The sequence below is a fragment of the Chaetodon trifascialis genome, chromosome 4, assembly GCF_039877785.1.
Source record: "Chaetodon trifascialis isolate fChaTrf1 chromosome 4, fChaTrf1.hap1, whole genome shotgun sequence".
NCBI classification, from domain to species: domain Eukaryota; kingdom Metazoa; phylum Chordata; class Actinopteri; order Chaetodontiformes; family Chaetodontidae; genus Chaetodon; species Chaetodon trifascialis.
The window spans coordinates 17,908,081-17,926,733 of NC_092059.1; the positions used below are offsets into that span (position 1 = coordinate 17,908,081).

Here is an 18,653-nt window from a genome sequence, read left to right on the forward strand (position 1 = left end):
CTGTATTTAAATGCGTGATAAAGTCCCGTTAATCGCGTTCACAAAGAGGTTTTTCAACATTTTACACATTATTTACAGTTGTTTACAAACGCAATCAAAGTGTCTGAAATAATGTAGTGTTACGAGTCATGCTACTAATACTTTAATCGTTATATAAACTGATAGGGCAGCATCCTTCAACATTAGCCCAAACCACTGAAAGTGTTCGTGTTTGAGGTTTGGGGAACAACAAGTCGGCGCTGTGTAGAGTTTTGTTTCTACCTTTTCTCTGTGTAACAGCTGAGGTTTCACTTTCTTTTCGTCAGAAGAGGCATGGCCTGTGTTTTTATTATTCGCCTGCCTTCTTGCTGTTGTAGTTGGCCTCTTGTAACGTTACAGCGGTGGTAATGGAGACAAAAACCGGAGAAACACTGTGGTAGGTTCATATTTCACGATGTGTAAACTAACTTTGAACTTCACTTAGCAAAGTTCAGTTTGATGAAGGATGGCAGTAGAGCTGATAAGTGCTAACCTGTGGAAACGCTTTGGGCCGCGTCCGCTGTGTGGGAGACAGCTTTGTAAGCCTTTCTTGGATGCTTGCAGGCAGGCTGGGAGCTATTCAAGAAGTGAGCATTAGTTGACTAACATTAGCTAACTGGATCTTGGTTTAACGTCAGTTAGCTTCATGTGGGTTTACGAAGAACTGGGTCAGTAAGATTTTCTAGACATAATCTCAAGTTTGTGAGTTATTACGTCTCATTTTTGCTTTCGTCTTTGCAGAAAATAAAGCTATTTTATGCAGTCTACATTTCCATTTCTACAGTGTTTATTCTATATGTCAGAGTATAGATAAAGCTAGCTAACTGTTCGTTTAACTGAGCTCACGTGATCACTTATCTAACAGATATCACGAGCTGCGCGTCAGCGGTTAATCATGAACTGCTGTGTGGCTGCTGCAGTCATTAAAATAAATAAATAAACATCATCATCATCATAGCAATTTTTCAGTTTTATAGTAGCCTAAAAATGTCTGCTTTACAGAGAGGAGATGTCATAATATCTGATTGATGGCTGTGATAGAGACTTAACCTGTTTGATTGATTATTCATGTAATGCTGCACCATTCAAAGACAGATGGCGGATAAATTATCAAAGAAACCTAAATCTTTTTGTCCAAACATAACCCCCCCCCCAACATATAATTTACAATGCTAAAACATGCGCTATTTGTGTCTGCATGTAGACTTTTAGTGGTATTATTCATCGCATCTGTGGTGCACTCTCCACAGTAAGCGTACATGTAACACTAGGTGTCCTCGAACTCAGCAGAGATGTTGGATACAGCATTAGTTGACCTGGCTGTCATACATTATTTCCACTTAATCCAACAGGACAGTTAATTTAGCTTTATCAAGTCGTGTGAAAGAGACGGGGAATGTGAAGAGAAGGATGACAGAAAGCAAACAGCATGCAAGGAAGGTAGGTTTACAGTGATGCCTTAACCTTTCCCCATGCTGATGGGTTTATATGGCTTACCATGCATTGCCAGGAATATGTTATTGCACAGCATCAGTTTACCAATTGCTCAGAATCACAGTTTAGAGGCACAGACATTGGCCTACACTGCAATCACAATTTGCCCTACATCTCAGAGGAGTCGCAGTGAGGAAGGAGTTGGATGCTGTGTTCAGACAGGGTCTGGTCCTGTTTATGCATATAAGTCATGGGTCAAATGTTTCCATGTTTTGCTTTTTGCCATGCTTTATTTCTGACTTGTATTTGCCATAACCCGCCTCTCTGTCCCTCCCCACAGCCACATTCAAACTTCCTCAGACACATTCATTGCCATTCTTGTCCTGTCCACCAGATGGCCTCTGACTTTGTATCTTGTCCCAGTCATCTCACTCCCATATCCAGCCGCTCCCTCTCGCTCTGCAATAGCCTGTTTCCCTCTGCTTCCAGTCACCTGGCCCTGCTTGCCCCTATGCTCACCTGTTTCCACTCTCCCCCCTCAGCCTGCAGTATTCAGAACTACATCTGAACCATCTCTGTCATCCCTGTTGCTCCGCTCATACCAGTCATGGCTGTATTACAGACTCTTTTTCTTCTACTCTGTCCATCTCAACAGCGCAGCTATTTTCAGATCACATTTTTAGGTCACATATGAAGTATTTTAAGTGTAAGACCTTTAACCTAGGATATTCAAGTTAATTTCTGCCTCTTTTCTTTGTCTTTGCTCTTCCTCTGATGCATGTGCTTGTTTTATTCATCGGCTTCAGCAGCGGCAGTGCCTTATTTGTAGAACCCAAGTTGTTCAAACCAACTTTTGCCCAACCTGCTATCCGCAAAGCAGCGAGAACCAAAGATGCTCCCGGCATTGTTTCAACCACCAGTTCAACAGAGAAAATGGAGAGCAAACCTGTGTTTACATTTCCAGGTAAGTTACTAAACAGTTCCAAGCCAAGACAACTGTCAAAGTCCAGCACTGCCACTGAATACGTACTAGAAAATGGTTGAAGCCATTGCCTCACTTTTTGTCAAACAGTTAATGCACACTTCAAAACCATTCGTGCAATTAACAAAGTCATTTAGTGAGTCTAAAGAGAAAAACCTGTCAACCAACAACTCCTCTGTTGAGACAGAAAAAGGAAAACTGCCTTCTTTTTCAAGAAAAACATCAAACTGACCACCGATGACACGTGGACTCATTCTATGGGGAGTCAAAAGTGAAATACTTCTGCATATAAATAAACACTAAATGAACTGAGCTTTCTCTTCAGTAAGAATAGGATAGCATAAGAATGTTTGAGCAAAAGAGTCTCTCGTGTCTGTATTATGTGTCTCAAACTTGTATGAAATGTATGCAAGCTTTGTTTGTTGAATGCTGCTGCTGCATTTGCCACATTAATACATGACCTTTCTCTTTAAAGAGGCTTTTAAGTACTCTTTTTACATTTTTTATGTTTTTACTGTAACGTGTGCTGTAGCACTTTGAGATTTCTTGGAATGAAAAGTGTGTTATAAATAAAATATATTCTTCTTCTTCTTCTTCTTCTTCTTCTTCTTCTTCTTCTTCTTCTTATTATTATTATTATTATGTATACACTGTACATTTTATATTTTGCTACTTATCCATAGAATTAGAACAATACATCCGATAATATGCAAATGCAAAGCCCACTGTAATAATGAGTTTTATTTTCACACATTTCACTTTTCAGAAGAGGTGAAACACGGCACACACTGTATATTTCATTAAAGCTCAACTCTTTAATATTCCCCAGCGGCTCAAACTATGCTGGAATCTCAATGGAGAGACATGGAGTGGACAGAAGAGTGAGTAGAGCTGCGACATTAAAGTCACGCTTTCAGCTAGTCGTTATTTTATGAAACTCCTCCTGTGTCTTCATTATACTTCAATAAAGTGCTCTGAAAATTCTCTTAAATTCTAATCTAGGGAAAGGAAACACCTGATGAAGACCATCAGCTCCTACAGTCCGAGCTCTGAAGAGGTGACTCAGGCTCGGGTTCTCCTCCTCGGCCCTGTCAGCTCTGGAAAGTCCAGCTTCATCAGCTCAGTCCAGTCTGCGTTTTTTGGAAGAGTCACCAACCGGGCAATGGTGGGCTCCTCCTCAACCAGCTTCACCAAGAAGGTACAAGTGGAGCACTAACACTAAATAACTTAAACTATTGTGATTTGCTTGAGCTGAAATTCATGGGTGGGTTTCTTTAAAAAAAAAAAAAAAGAAGGAAAATTGGGCCTCGTCTGGCCTTTTGAGCAGTGAGTCCCTTAGGAGGGTATCAACAGCAAAATAACAAAGATTAAAATATAGATACACTAGAGGAGGTGCAAGCCTCCGGTCAGCAGGTGTGCTGTTGCTTCGCTTTAGGCATCCATCCCATCAACTTTCGTTTTGCTTTGCTTGTCAGCTGCAGTCCTTCAACATCCGTGGACAGAAGGGAGAGAATCCTAATGGACTGGTGCTGTGTGATATTATGGCTCTGGGGGATGGAGAGATGACCGGACTGACCCTCCATGACGTTCTGTCTGTCATTAAAGGTCATGTGCCTGAGGGACACAAGGTAAGCAGGATCATTATCGTAGTGAGGGATTTCAGTTTCACTTAATTTTGCTTTCAATAGCCATGTAAGTAACTAACTGGTTAATTCTGTGCTGAGGAGCACTCTGGACTGGACATCTCCCAGTCAGTCAATATTCATTCTTGAATATATCAGTGCTTATGAAGAATGGGAGGAATTCCAGTCAAATATAATCTGTTTCTGGACCTGATTTCCCATGTTTATTATTTTCAGTGACTAATGGGGACAACAGTTTTTGAAATTGGTCCGGTATTGACCGAGAGTGCTGGCACCATCAGCTACGATATGGGCTGGAATGTAATCCCCCCATGCTTTTGCGGACTGTCAATGTACGTCCTCTAAAAGTGTATGTGTTTTGCCACTGACAGGCTCAGATAGTTATTCTAAGTGTCTGACAACATTATGGAAAGGATCCTTACAGAGGTAGATCTTGTTAGAGTCAGATCTTTCTTGTTTAACCAGATACAGCTGTTCTATTGCTTGTGCCAAAGTCACCAGACTCTGTTCACAGAAACAAAATGTTATCATCATAAAACACACTTCATTCAAACTTTACAGAAACAAATTAGAACTCACCAAAGCCTTCTTGGTTCGTCTTTACACTGTTCCAACAATCACCACCAACAGTGGTTTAGCTGGAATAAACCTTTAATTCGAATCAGGAGAGGAGTGAGCAAGAGGGCGAACATCAGACTTCAACAGATTTTCCTGGTAAAGGGGTAACAGTAACCCAGCCGTGCATTATGAACACATTACGCTGTAATTTAAATGTGTACATTAATAAAATGATACATTGAACCAACTAGTGTTTCTTGTGCCAGCTATCGAAGGAAGCAACATAATCGACTAATCATGTACATTTCTAGTGTTTAGTGTTAGCTAGAAAATGTTGCCATGCTAACACGCAACAGGAGCTGTTCTTCATTCACTGTCCTCTCATTGCTCTCTCCCAGTTCAGTCCAGATCACCCAGTGAGTACTGAGACTGTGGGATATGTGAAGGGGCCAGTCCTCAGAGGCAAGATCCATTGTGTGGTATTTGTGGTGAACGCTTCAGAAATCCTGACTTACCCTAAAGGCCTCAGGGGCACCTTCCAGCAGCTCAGAGAGCACATCAGTGACCTGGGTAAGAAACACAGCGACAGAGCAGCCACACACACACACACACACACACACACACACACACACACACACACACACACACACACACACACACACACACACACACACACACACACACACACACACACACACACATAGTGTTTATATCACTTGTGGGGACATTACATAGACTTACATTCATTTCCTGGAGCCTTACCCTTACCCTAACCCTAACCATAACCACTATCTGCCTATTCCTAACCCTGTACCTAACCTAACCTTACCTAACCCGTAACCCTATCCTCAGTCTGCACCCTGAAATTGAATGATTTACATTAAGGGGACCTGCATTTTGTCCCCATAAGGGAGGTCAGTCCCCACAATGTGACTGTGTAAACAGATTTTTGTCCCCACAACGTGATAAATACCTGGTCACACACACACACACACACACACACACACACACACACACACACACACATACACGCTGATGTTAAACTGACATTCTGCCATTAGTTCAGTTTGTGTTAGATAACTGTTGCCACTTTGCAACCACTCTTTAATTCCTACTATTATTAATTTCCTACTATTGTTTAGAACTGCAGAGGGACTGATGTGCATAACAACTTTGGGCTTGATGTAGAGGCCCACTGAAAGAAAGTACTGTTGAAATCCCCACTGTCAGTAATTTATTTCTCTGAGAATGTAACAATAAAATGCTTTTTCATTGCGGTGAAACCATAATAACAGCGCTGTTTTCTGTCCATTAGGTGTTCACCAGGTGGCTCTGATGACCCACATAGACCAAATTTGTCCACAAACGGCCAAAGATGTCACCCAGGTTTACAAGAGCCACATCATTCGGGACATGGTAGGCTGAAATAAAGCATATCAAGTTTGAGCCTGTGAGTTAAATTGTGCACATGCAGTACTCACGTCTGACAGCTAGAGGCAGCAGCATTTAGCCTGCCAGAAAGCAAAAGAGGAGCTTGACCACAGTGCCAGCTTAATTCTACCTTCACCTAAATATCAAGCAGGGATGATAATGATTCAAAAACAGCAAAATAATGTTATAATATAATTTTTCATCAGGCCTTTATGATGTGTGTCTATATAAGATGATTCAAGCATTTAATTAGTAGATAAAATGGAAATCCTGAATAGAAACTTTGAAACTCAGAAAAATTAGCATTTTTTGATATCAATTTTTTGATATATGAGATATTCATGATGAAAATGACCACGTGCGAAACGAAGTGGTGCAAAAGCATGCAAGCACACACTCAAGTTATTTTCCCATGGTTAGCAGGTCCGCATTATTTTAGCATTTAACAGTGCCTACATTTCCAGAAATGAGGAACTACAAGGTATCTAATTCCTCTCAGTCTGGATTATTTTCAAACTAAGAGTATGCAGGAGTTTTTTCTGTCAAAGGTGAGAATAACTTTATTGTACCTCCTTACAGACCAATACTGTTAGTGTGAAAATCTGAAGGTTCCCAGTGGTGTGTGTGTGTGTGTGTGTGTGTGTGTGTGTGTGTGTGTGTGTGTGTGTGTGTGTGTGTGTGTGTGTTTGCAGATGGATAAAGCTGGAGCTCTGTTGGGTATGTCCACCTCCTACATCGTCCCAGTGAAGAACTACTCCTCAGAGTTGGCCGTGGATGTGAACACTGACGTGCTTCTGCTTAAAGCAGTCGATCACATCCTGCAGTATGCTGACCTGTATTTCCATGACAACATACCACAGTACACAGGGCCAAAGACAGACTAAAATATCTGAGCGACTGGAATATGCCTTTCAAACAATGTTAAATCTTGTCATATTGTATTGGGTCTCATGTAAGAATCAAATGAAATTGACAGTGGTCCGGACCTGTCATACTAATTATGTACACATAGTCTTTGGGGGGGTATCTGGTTTGACACAGAATCATGATCGCTTTGATCTGAATTAATTTAATTAATGAAGTTAATGCAAAATAAATATTAATAAAATATATAAGCATTTTCATCATTTACTGTGAGGTTCAATTAATTTATTTTGGATTGTATGATTTTATTGGCAGGCTGCACAGTGGCGCAGCAGGTAGTGCGTGTGCCTCAGCAACAAGGTTGCCGGTTCGATTCTTGGGTCGGGCCTTTCTGTGTGGAGTTTGCATGTTCTTCCCGTGCATGCTGTGCAGAGTTTTCTCCAGGCACTCCAAAAACATGCTCATTAGGTTAATTGGTTACTGTAAAATTGCCCCTAGGTGTGAGTGTGAGTGTAAATGGTTGTGTGTTTGTGCTCTGCGATCGACTGGTGACTGGTCCAGGGTGTACCCCGCCTCTCGCCCGTTGACGGCTGGGATAGGCTCCAGCACCCCCCGCAACCCCGAAAGGGATACGCGGTATAGAAAATGGATGACAAATTGGCATCTTTATTGCTGGGCGGCCATCTGCCTCGACCAACTGGGTTGAGACACAGTATGTGTATATGTTAATGTATGACTGTATATGATAGTATATGTATGGAATAATAATAGAAATCTGACTATATCTATATAGTTGAGGCATGATGGGATATGTGTATGAATATGTATATGACAATAGAAATATGAATAAGAATAATGACACCAGCCGCGGGCATCAGGCAGGACCACAGCAGCAGGTGCAACCATGTTCCATGGGAAAGAGTCCGAAGAAGAAGCCAATTTGCGTCAGTGGGACATGAATGAATGTATAGCTGGATGGGGGGAGAGAGTCATCAATTATGCTAATGGTCAAATCTCAAGAATGTGCACGTGCTCATGAGCAGGTGGCACTCTGACTGAAGTGATCCATTTGTGACAAGTTTTCCTAGATGGCCAATTCTACAAGCCAGTCTCAGAAAAAAGTGGTGTTTCGGGCGAGTCAGAGGGAGGAGCTACACCGATGACACACAAAAATATAATTAGGGTGCTCTGGACACTTGCACTTTCACTCCTGCCAGGCAGGCCTGTGTCTCCTGCAACTACAAGCTGGTCACCTCTCTCAACTATCTAGAAGAGAAGGAGGTAAGGATGAAAACACTGAATTTTAATGTTTTGCTAAACTTGTTAGTAAATCAATGGAATTTTTTATGTTTTATTAACTTCTGTGCAACAAACTATTACGTACTGTGTTTCTAAACTCAGAATATACTCTCTTAAGACTTTGTCCAAGTTAACAACCACACCGCAAAAGCTGGCAGACCTTGATTATCCTTTTTATTTTAAGCTGCCTTTAGGAATAGTTCCAAGGATTAAACCAACAGACCAACAGTTCACAAATTTACTCTGGTGAAAGCCACATGTGTAATTAATACGATTTTAAATTATTCTAAAAGAAATTAGGATCCTGTTGGAAAAATATGGCAAACACATTGATCAATTTCAGAGCAAACTGAAAGTAACTGTTCAACCTTATGATGTATGAAGGAGAGGCAAACCTGCTTGTCTTAACTTCATTGTTTTTTTGTCAGTCTGAGAGAAATTCTTTCAGTTTCTGTTTCAAAGGTTGCACAAAAAAAACCCCCACACAAAAAGCAACACTTCTAGTTTTTTGCCATTGGTTAACAAGAAATTAAAGAAACAGCTGAGAAGGAATAGAGGAGCTAGCTACAGTAAATTAAAGTACAATAAAGAACAGTACTTTATACATTGTGTTATTCAAGATTGGACATTTGGAAGTAAACTTAAGTGTAGTTTGTCATGGTATTGTTTGAATGATTCTTATATCCCTGTTTTATTAAGCTTTTGTGGAATGTTGCTTTATGATGATGTGACTAATGCTTTTATTTTACTTATTTTTTTATTAGATTTATTTCTTGTGTTATTTCTTGATTGATAAGAATGGAAGGACCATCATTTCTATAATTTCACAAACAAATCAAACCATGAACATTTGGCACAACCAGGATGATACATAAACCAGGTTTATCCAGGGGGATTAACCAAGGATCTGTTAATCTAGATATCCTGACTTTTAATGCATCTGTGTGTCTTCTTGCATTTAGGCACCAAAGTGAGCAAACATCAAAGGTTCATTCAGCATCCTTTACACACTTAAGCATCCCAACCTTCCAGGATGAACCCCAGGTTAACCAGGAGCCAGCAGAAAACAATCTGCTCCCAGCTGGGAAATGTCAAACTGCGGCTGCTGTACAAGGCCAGCGTCCATGGTTTCACCGGAGCAGCCTTCCACCAACAGTGTGACAGCCGCAGCCCCACAGTGTCTGTGGGCTACAACGCCTCTGGTTTTGTGTTTGGAGGTTACACCAAACAACCGTTCAGTCAGTCTGGACAGTACGTGTATGATGACCAGGCCTTTCTTTACACTTTCAGTGGAGAAAAGCTCCTCAAATATCCAGTCACCAGTCCGCCTCATGCAGTGAGAATGATAAGTAACTCGGGTCCATATTTTGGGGAAGCATTGGTTCTGGTCAATGGGAGCAAAGCAGTCGTCTATAACAATCCAGGAAATCACTACAACTTCAATGCTGCAGAAATGCATGGCAACAACCTCAACCTGACTGAGTGTGAAGTCTATCAAGTGGAGGGTGAGTTCACTAGAAATGACCAAATTTTGATTTTTGATGCTTTGGTGTGGCAAATCATAGAGGTCTCTGACATATTTCATGATGTGTCTGTCTGTGCATCCATACCAACCATGTTCCACTACCTACTGTTTGACTCCATTGACCATTGTTGTTCATTGTTTCAAATAGTTACAGAAACTTTCAGAACTGTGCGTGTATTCGCCCAAACCCTGGATTCCAAATAATAATAAAACCTATGAAAGAGCTGCAGCCTTTTAGGTACATGATCAGATTTCTTTCATTACTGTAGGTGACACAAACCACTGTAGCTTAAAATTTGTTCTAAGCACCAGCTCTTTGCAGTAAAGCTTACAAGGGAAGAATGAAATTTAATAATCAGGGCTGAAAAAAGCAAAAAGACTAACCTCCCTTCAACCAAACAGAGAGATATATAACCCCGCAGACAATGTTTCATATCACACTTTAGGTAGTATTGTTGAGCTTGTTGAACTTTTATCGGGTGCTGTTGATTAATCTGCTTAACCCAAACAACATACAATCATTATTAATACAATAAACTGATATTAGTTATATTAATGATAAGGTATTTTGTCAATGTATCATGTAAACCCATCATAAAGGAAAAACTGCAAAAAAAATAAAAAAATAAAAAAATAAATAGAAACAAAGTTGTGTAGATGGGTGATATTTTTATTAAATCTGATGAGATCATGGTTTTCTAAAAGTTGTATTTGCTCTTCAACAGAAACCAAGGAGTTTGAGAGGCCATGGAGGACTATAACCTGGGAGTCTGGGTAAGATGGATAAAGCCATCATCCTCCTCACAGTGCCATTAAAATGCTTTATTACAGTGCAATCTAGAATACTATATGATACAAATTGATTATCTCTAAAGATAATACAGTGTGCTAATCACTTAAATATGAATGTGTTCCACATGCCATGACATGCAATGCTGTTATGATTGACTGAATACTGTACCAGCTATTTTAGATTATGGTGGACTCAATGTCCACTGCTTGCCATCCTTACTGTGCTATACCATTTTTAAATGTTCAAATCTGGATGAATTGTCATAAATGCACCCGCAGCATCCCTGCTGCCATCACAGAGGTCAACTGACTGCACAAAAAGACTCCAACAGCCAGGCTGAAAACAACTTGCAACCTTTTCACAAGTTCACATCTTTTCTTGTTTCTGCAGGAAGAGGATGGAGCTGATGGAGAGCATTAAGAGCTACAAACCCACAGTCAACTCTGTGTCCCAGGTTCGGATCCTGCTCATTGGACCAGTTGGAGCTGGAAAGTCCAGCTTCTTCAATTCGATCAACTCTGTTTTCAGAGGCCACGTCACCAGCCAGGCCATCGCTGGCTGCTCTGCCACCAGCCTCACCACGCAGGTCAGTTCCAGCCTTGTACTGATCTCAGTTTGCGGTGACTGATTTCAAACTCTGCCCTGTCCTATTTGTGATCTCTCACTTCATCATCTTGTGCTTGACAGTTTCGTTCCCACACTTTGAAAGCTGGGCGAGAAGGAAAACCTCTGCCAATCATCTTGTGTGATACCATGGGATTGGAGGAAAGCACAGGGGCGGGGCTTAATATAGATGACATCAGTAGCATCCTCAGTGGTCATCTGCCAGACCGTTATCAGGTAGAGCTTTTTGTTATATTGAGTAGTGCATTGAATGTATGAGCCACTAATTTGGCTGTAGTTTACTCAAACTGTCGCTGTCTTTCTCCTCAACTATGACTGTAGTTCAACCCCTCTGCTCCTCTGCATGCGGACGCCCACGGCTATCGGAAGTCTTCAAGCCTCAAAGACAAGATCCACTGTGTGGCCTACGTCATTGATGCCTGCAAGGTCTCCATCATGCCCACAAAGCTGGAGGAGAAGCTGGATGCTATCCGCAAAAAGGTCAACTTAATGGGTCAGTTAAAATCAGTCCCACCTCATCTTAGTGCTGTTGCTGCATTTCTAGACCTCATTGAGTAAGGCGTTTTTGGATAAAAGATGGTAAGATCTACAAAAAAGATGAGATATTGCAAGAATGTATGCATACAGAGCATGTGCAGTACTATATATAGTGCTTATTTTGACCACTGAAACATGTAAGGAGTGCTAACATAGTACTGCAGTTCATACTATATACTCTATTTTCCAGTGACGTCTAACTTTGTGCAAATGGTTGCACTGTAACTATACAAACTAGACAATTTCCCCTGGGGAAATTTTGAAAAGGTCATGGGGGCTACTGCCAGAGTGTGTTCATTATGACAATGCTAACAGTGGCTAATGCTAAGCTAACATTAGCATGTCAAATAACACATTAAAATGATCTCAAGCACCATTAGAATACATTTCAGAATCATTTTACTGTATGTTAGCATTAGCATGCTAACCATTAGCATATTAGCACAACAACCTGATATCAACAGCATTGTGGCTAATGCTAACAGGCCAACATCACTCATGACATGACTAACATTTCAAACTCACTAGTAATAGTAAGTAAGATAAGTGGCTAGTTATCAAGCCACTGCAGAGCTTGATGACGAGCTGATCATTTGAATCAGCTACATAGCTGCAGAGAAGCTACATATGTGTGTTTGTGTGTGTGGGAGAGGAGTGCTCAAAGAAGTACTGAGGCCCAGAGGTTGCCACGGCAACTTGAGGTGGTCTGACTGATGATGTCACCCACTCAGACACAGGTGCACACGCACACACCTGCTCTCAGCGCAGCTGAGCGCAGCTTATGCTGACAAAACGGTAGCTCCAATCAGAAAAAAACACAGACCATCATCGCTGTCAGGACTTCCTGAAAGATTCAGTGTGATTTCAGTGTTTCTACAGTCAATGTTTTGCAGACACTTGTGAGTAAAAAAAACAGGGGTCCATTCTGCTTCTCTCAGAAAACCTTTGTATTGGAGTCAATGAGGAGCAGAGACAGATGTGGCCGCACTTAGGGGCTGATAATTCAAATTCTGTAAGTCTCTCTGATTTCTTGAGCACATTGTGAGAGACAGAACAAATTTGTCTACAAATGTGGAAAAAATCATGCGTGTAGAGTGCAAATTGTGGCTGGGAGGAGTGTGGAAAGAGAAAAAAATCTGGAGTTTTTTTCGGCTCTCTCCCACTCTGACCGATGACATCACCCACTCTGACATGAACATTCCGTGCAATACACACCCATTATAATCTCAACATTTCTCCATAGGTCGCTGTGGTGATGGGCCCTTTTGGCTCTGTGAAGGTCTGAGAAACATCTGAATTTGGCCTCGGCGCACCCCTCGAACAAACGCTTCTCACGCAAACAACAAAACTCTTATTGCCGAAGTTTCTTCACCATCAAAGCTACAAGGCTTTGTCGTACACGTTGATCAATTTCTTTTTTTGCTGGGGTCAAAAATGTGGATTTTAGAGTGAGTTAAAAAATGGGTGGCTTCTGTCTCTCCTGTTTTTGATTTGTATTGGACCCTATGGGCCAAGTCAGAGTTACTCTCCTCGCTCAGAGGCACAGAAGTCAAACATCGTAAGTCCTATTGTTTAGCCAGGCACATTGTGAGAATCAGCATAAGCGGCACTACATCTTTGGAAAATTTCATGTGTGGAGTGAAATTTGTGGTTTGGAGGAGCGTGGAAAGAAAAAATTTCAGACACTTTTCAGAACATCTCTCCACTCTGGCAGTTGGTCTCCTCCACTCTAGCGCGAACATTCCATGCAATACACACCCATTATAATTTCCAAATTTCTCCAAAATTGATCATGGTCATTGAACAGTGATTGATCAAAAACTATATGACCTATCAAAACGTGGAATAATACACCAATATGCAAGACTTGTGTTTACGTTTTAAAGTTGGAATGGCGTCTCTAAGTGAACGTGTGCCGGAGCAGTAGTCCTTTGAAAAAGGTGGAAATTTTTTCACTGTTTTTGCCTTGTGCCATTTACTTTGAATGGGAAATTTTCGTATTCCGTAGGGAAAAATAAGAGCACACCAATCCCGATCAAGACGCACGTTTTGACTGGGTGCTCTCAAAACTGTAGGACTAGCAGCGAATCGAAATTTGACACGGAAGAGGAATAAGAAAAAACAGTGCGATTGCCCCATGGCCCTAACTAGCAGCTTTTGCTATGCTGCTGTACAATACAGCAGATTTTAGAGAACAGCAGGGGCGATTCTAGGGTCAGAGCTTTAGGGGTGCTGAGCACCCAATGAGCCCCACCACAACCCACAACCCCACTCTTTATTGTTTGAAAATAGTTTTGCTGTGTTGGTTTTAGGGATTCCTCAGCTGGTCCTGATGACTAAAGTGGATGAAGCCTGTCCTTTCGTTTCACGGGACATCAGGAACATTTATAGGAGCGGCTACATCAAGGAAATGGTGAGAACAACTTGAAACTCCAATGGAGGATTTTATTCTGAAAGAGAGCATTTAAATCGGCCCATTTGCCCAGATTCTGGTACTGTTTGAGGTTTTTTTAAGAAAAACTTTTTCATTAAAGAGTATGGTCTAGACCTGCTCTATACGGAAAGTGTCTCAATGTGACTTTTTGTCTAAAATTGAACTGAGCTGAATCCTGGGCTCTTTGTTTCGGCAAACATTCACCTCATCAGCTTCTTTGATTTTTGTAAATATATGCTTATTCTGAATTTGATGCAGCAGTGAACCCATGATTGTGATATTACATGGTCTCAGGAACTCTGTGGGTAAACACAGTTCATGTGTAAATGATTGTGTTCTATTATGTTTCACAGAGTGTTCCAACTTTTTGGAATCAGGGTTGTAACACAAACAGCCTTTTTGTTGAGTTTGTGACCAAAGGAAAAAAAAAAAAAGAAGAAAGAATGTGGTTGAGCTTAAAGGTCTAGTGTGTAGGGTTCAGCGGGATGTGTTGGCAGAAATGGAATATAATATTTATAGTCATGTTTTGATCAATGTAGAATCACCTGAAAATAAGAATTGTTGTGTTTTCATTACCTTAGAATGAGCTCTTTATGTCTCCAGAGAGGACAGGTCCTCTTCCACAGAGTCCGCCATGTTTCTACGTTAGCCCAGAAAGGACAATCCAAACACTGGCCCTAGCTTTTCCTGTTTCTAGTGGCCACTGTAGGCTCTCCTGCACACCTGAAAGGGGATGGTGAGGAGAGGAGTATTCAGGTGGTTGTAATGTGCAGCCTCACTGCTAGATGCCACCAAATCCTACACACTGGACCTTTAAGTTAATGGAAGTCTCTGTTATGTGGTGTCAGAAAAAGCATGAACTACCCTCATCTGTGTCCTTTGTGTTGCAGATGCAGGAGGTCAGTGCTCGGATCGGTGTGCCGCTGTCCTGCATTGTTCCGGTGAGGAACTACAGCGAGGAGTTGGAGTTGGACCCAAACTGCGACATCCTGCTGCTCAGCGCCGTCATCCAGATGCTCCGCTTCGCTGATAACTATTTCGATGAGATCAGTGACCGATTCAGCAACATTGAACTCAAAGAGCAGTAACAATTAGCCCAACAGATGTTAATAACTTGTCCGACTGTGGTGAAATGTCCCTCAGAGTGACCCAGTGAGCAGGTCTAGGTCAGCTTCACTGCACTTACAGCGTGAGCACTGAAACTCATGCTGTTGTCAAGTCAATTATCAGAATAAGACCTTCCTTATTCCAACTTGGGAGCAGCCCCTGCATTATTTCAAGATGGCTTTCCCATCTATTTTAAGATTAAAACAAAAAGCAGAAGAGGTTAGCAACTCACTGATAACTCAAATAATCATTTCAGCTGTACTTGTTTCTACTTTTAATAATTCATAACAAAACCTATTTTCTTAAGCTTTTGGCATGTTTTCTGATAAATGTGGTGAAGTAAAAAATATTATGTTTCCCTCTGAAATGCAGAGTGGAAAGTGGCATGAAAAGACTAAAATAAAAGTACAAGTACAACCTGCTTCATTACATTCAACCACTTTTTCTTCATGTGTTCTGAGCTGGTACACCTGAGACACCAGAGAAGAAGAGTCCACACAAGAGCGTTTTTCAGTCAAGTCACTGTTGATGTCTGTTCATTGTTATGTTGCATGTTATGCAGATTCAGCCTGTGCTTATGGTGGTGGCAGTGCCAATAAAAACCGCTGCTGGATTCATGTGAATTGGGAAACTTTTAAGAGTCTTCTTTAAAGAGAATAGAGCATGTGACTTGCTATGTCGATCCTTTCTTATTGCTAAAATGTGTAATACAACTCAGTATTCAGCTGTTCAATGAAAGCTCAAAGTTCATGAATGAACAGAAAAACTGAAATTTATTAATGCAGGTCAGACAGTTACTGTACAGCAAACGGCGCTGGAGACTAGCCCAGGAGAAGACTCTTTCCATGTAACAGGACTGTGGTATTACAGCACACTGTAAACTACATGGCACACATCACACTCCTAATCCCACTCACCGCCTGCATTTGCATCATGGAACACAACTGTTAATTAGAGTGGATTATAAATTGGCAGCTGTGCTCTCAGCAACAATAATCACCAGTGTAGTGTGTACTACCTTAATTTGATGTTGCATTCGTTGATAAAATGTCGGGGCACCACCTTCCTCAGCTAAGAAGGACTGCAGAAATTAACTGCTATAACGCTGATAAATACTAACGAATGAACTAACAGTAAACCAGTCTGATAACCTGAAGTGTAAATTCTGGATACAGGGATCGTAAATATTCAGTTCAAAAGGACACCGTCTAACCAGGACTTAAATCAAAATATCATTTATTAAGCAGAATTGTGGATAATGGGTAATGTACCATGAACAATAAGACAGAAGATGGGAGGTGATATGACAGAACACACAAGAAACTTATGGCAACACAAGTGTAAATAAATTGGCGATAGTGAGAGGCAGTCTAAAAGGAATAATGGGGACGCGAACGCAGAGTTAAGGGAAAGAACGATTAATGGAGAGAATTTGGACGAATTGACCTAATCTTAACCTCACGGACCAACTCTTATTCAAACCCACTTAGCGTGCCTACTTGGTTGCTGGCGTCCCGTTGTGCTCTGCTCCGAACTGGCTCGAAGACGTTCCAGATGTTCGTCCGCGGCTCGATCTACTTGGTGGTCTAGTGGAAGGCCCAGACCTCCAAGATGACAAACTGGTGCGGAACGGGGCGTCTCTGGAACTGGTTCGGCGGTCGGTTACAGATGATGGACTGCTCCGGATGGTTGTGAACCGGACCAAGGATCAACAGCTGGCCGCAGGGTTTGGTTCGGTTGAGTCCGTGACGGATTATTTTAGACTGATAGTACAAATTAAGAGTCTCTTCGATGGCCGGTCGAAGAAGGCTACAAAATTAGTATTACTTGCCTAAATTCACTAATGAAAACAAAACAAAACGTTGGGCTAAAGAGGAAGTTAACTTTGAAGTTTACGGCAAATTATAAGAATACGTCTTCTGAAGATTATTTACGCTACCCGGAATGGCTTGGAGTAGCTCGAAGACGAAAACTTAAGGAGCAAAACGACTGTGCAAAACTTAAGACAAAAGCAAAGAAAAGAACTCAGCTAAGAGTAACTAGACGTGAAAAAAAACAAACTTAACTAACAAAACTTAGACGGAACAAAAAAAACTAAAACTAAAACTCTACTAAAAGGCTACTACTGTATCGCGCACTACACGCAGTTTTTAAAGGTCGCTCCGGGGCGTGTCGAAAGGCAGGCCATCGAATCACGTGAGACTCTTTGTGACGCGCGGTGTAATCTCGCCTCATGGAGCTGAACTAATCAAAGAATCATACGAGGGGCTCATCTGCTTCTCACTATGGTCAATCACATATAATTTCAATGACCAATTTTCAATGGCATTTCAACATTGTTCACAGCATGCATTAGACACTTTCTATGGTTGGGTGAAAACATTAAATGATAATCATGGTACAGTTTTATCCCAACAGGTATAATAACTCAATGAATAACCAATACAAAAATAAAGGTAGGAATAAAGAGAGGTAGATTATATTTGTCAAAATGATTATCACGATTATAGTTACTTATCGATAAATGTGCCAAGTCAAGCATATTCAATCTGACAGTTAGGAAACTCTGGATGGCAGTATGGTTTTGTGGTGACAATTCATACAAACTTTTATAAAACCGTTAAAATCAAAACTTGGTCATACTTCAGGTCAGAGATACGGGAAAAACATCAATATTATGCGTACCCCGAGTCCTGCAAGTTGAAAACATGAAAAGTTAAGTTTAACATAAAAGTCTGGTTATCTTGGAGTGTTGAGGAAAATCACACAAGCATACACAAGTTGCCTCAATGGATGTCCGGTTTACGACCCATCAGCATTTGCTGATGTTTGTGGATGTTCCTCTGGAGCCTGGCGTTTGTCTCTCCAGACAGTTTTATTGTCTTGATCACTCTTGGGGCTATCAGGAGAGAATTAGCATTGTCATGAGAAACATAGTGAGGAGAAGGTGAGGAGAAGGCCACCTTTGATGTTGAGGTGTCTGTGTCCCTGGCTTCCCTGAAAAGAAAACATGGAGGAGATGTCTCTTGTCCAGACATCTTTTCTCTCTTCGAAATCAGATTGCATTATAGGTAAACCAGATGGTCTACAATTCAATCAGTTGGCAGGTTTACACCTCCATTTCCCTTGAGTATCACCAGAAAAGGAGGGAAAGAAGGGGTCAGTTAAAGGCCGGTTCTGCTACACCAGTTAAAAAACAAGTCTGCTCTGTGATCAGGATAACTTTTGAATGAAACAAAAACATGTCTCTAAATAGTGTTTAAAATATCCATGTTGCATTAGTGCACGTAAAAGACGAGGAGCTTTCTCCAACTTGGCCTCAGTTTACATTAAACTGGCTGCACAACTCTGTCGCAGGTAACCAACAAGAATGATGCACGGTAGTGAATTAGGAATGTCCTGGA

At 41.2% G+C, this 18,653-nt stretch overlaps 2 protein-coding genes across 2 annotated transcripts; both read left to right on the forward strand.

Moving 5' to 3' along the window:
- Positions 1 to 327: 327 nt before the first annotated feature.
- ifi44g (interferon induced protein 44g) lies at positions 328 to 7,193 on the forward strand. The gene is made up of 8 exons (XM_070961423.1): positions 328 to 415; positions 2,259 to 2,416; positions 3,264 to 3,315; positions 3,437 to 3,632; positions 3,910 to 4,062; positions 5,034 to 5,205; positions 5,951 to 6,051; positions 6,759 to 7,193. The coding sequence occupies exons 1-8, from the start codon at positions 387 to 389 to the stop codon at positions 6,948 to 6,950; spliced, it is 1,053 nt and encodes a 350-aa protein (XP_070817524.1). The 5' UTR covers positions 328 to 386; the 3' UTR covers positions 6,951 to 7,193.
- Positions 7,194 to 8,141: 948 nt separating this feature from the next.
- LOC139329863 (interferon-induced protein 44-like) lies at positions 8,142 to 15,431 on the forward strand. Its single transcript, XM_070960449.1, has 8 exons — positions 8,142 to 8,211; positions 9,192 to 9,734; positions 10,480 to 10,528; positions 10,938 to 11,133; positions 11,235 to 11,387; positions 11,493 to 11,664; positions 14,021 to 14,121; positions 15,033 to 15,431. The coding sequence occupies exons 2-8, from the start codon at positions 9,263 to 9,265 to the stop codon at positions 15,228 to 15,230; spliced, it is 1,341 nt and encodes a 446-aa protein (XP_070816550.1). The 5' UTR covers positions 8,142 to 8,211; positions 9,192 to 9,262; the 3' UTR covers positions 15,231 to 15,431.
- The last annotated feature ends 3,222 nt before the right edge of the window (positions 15,432 to 18,653 follow it).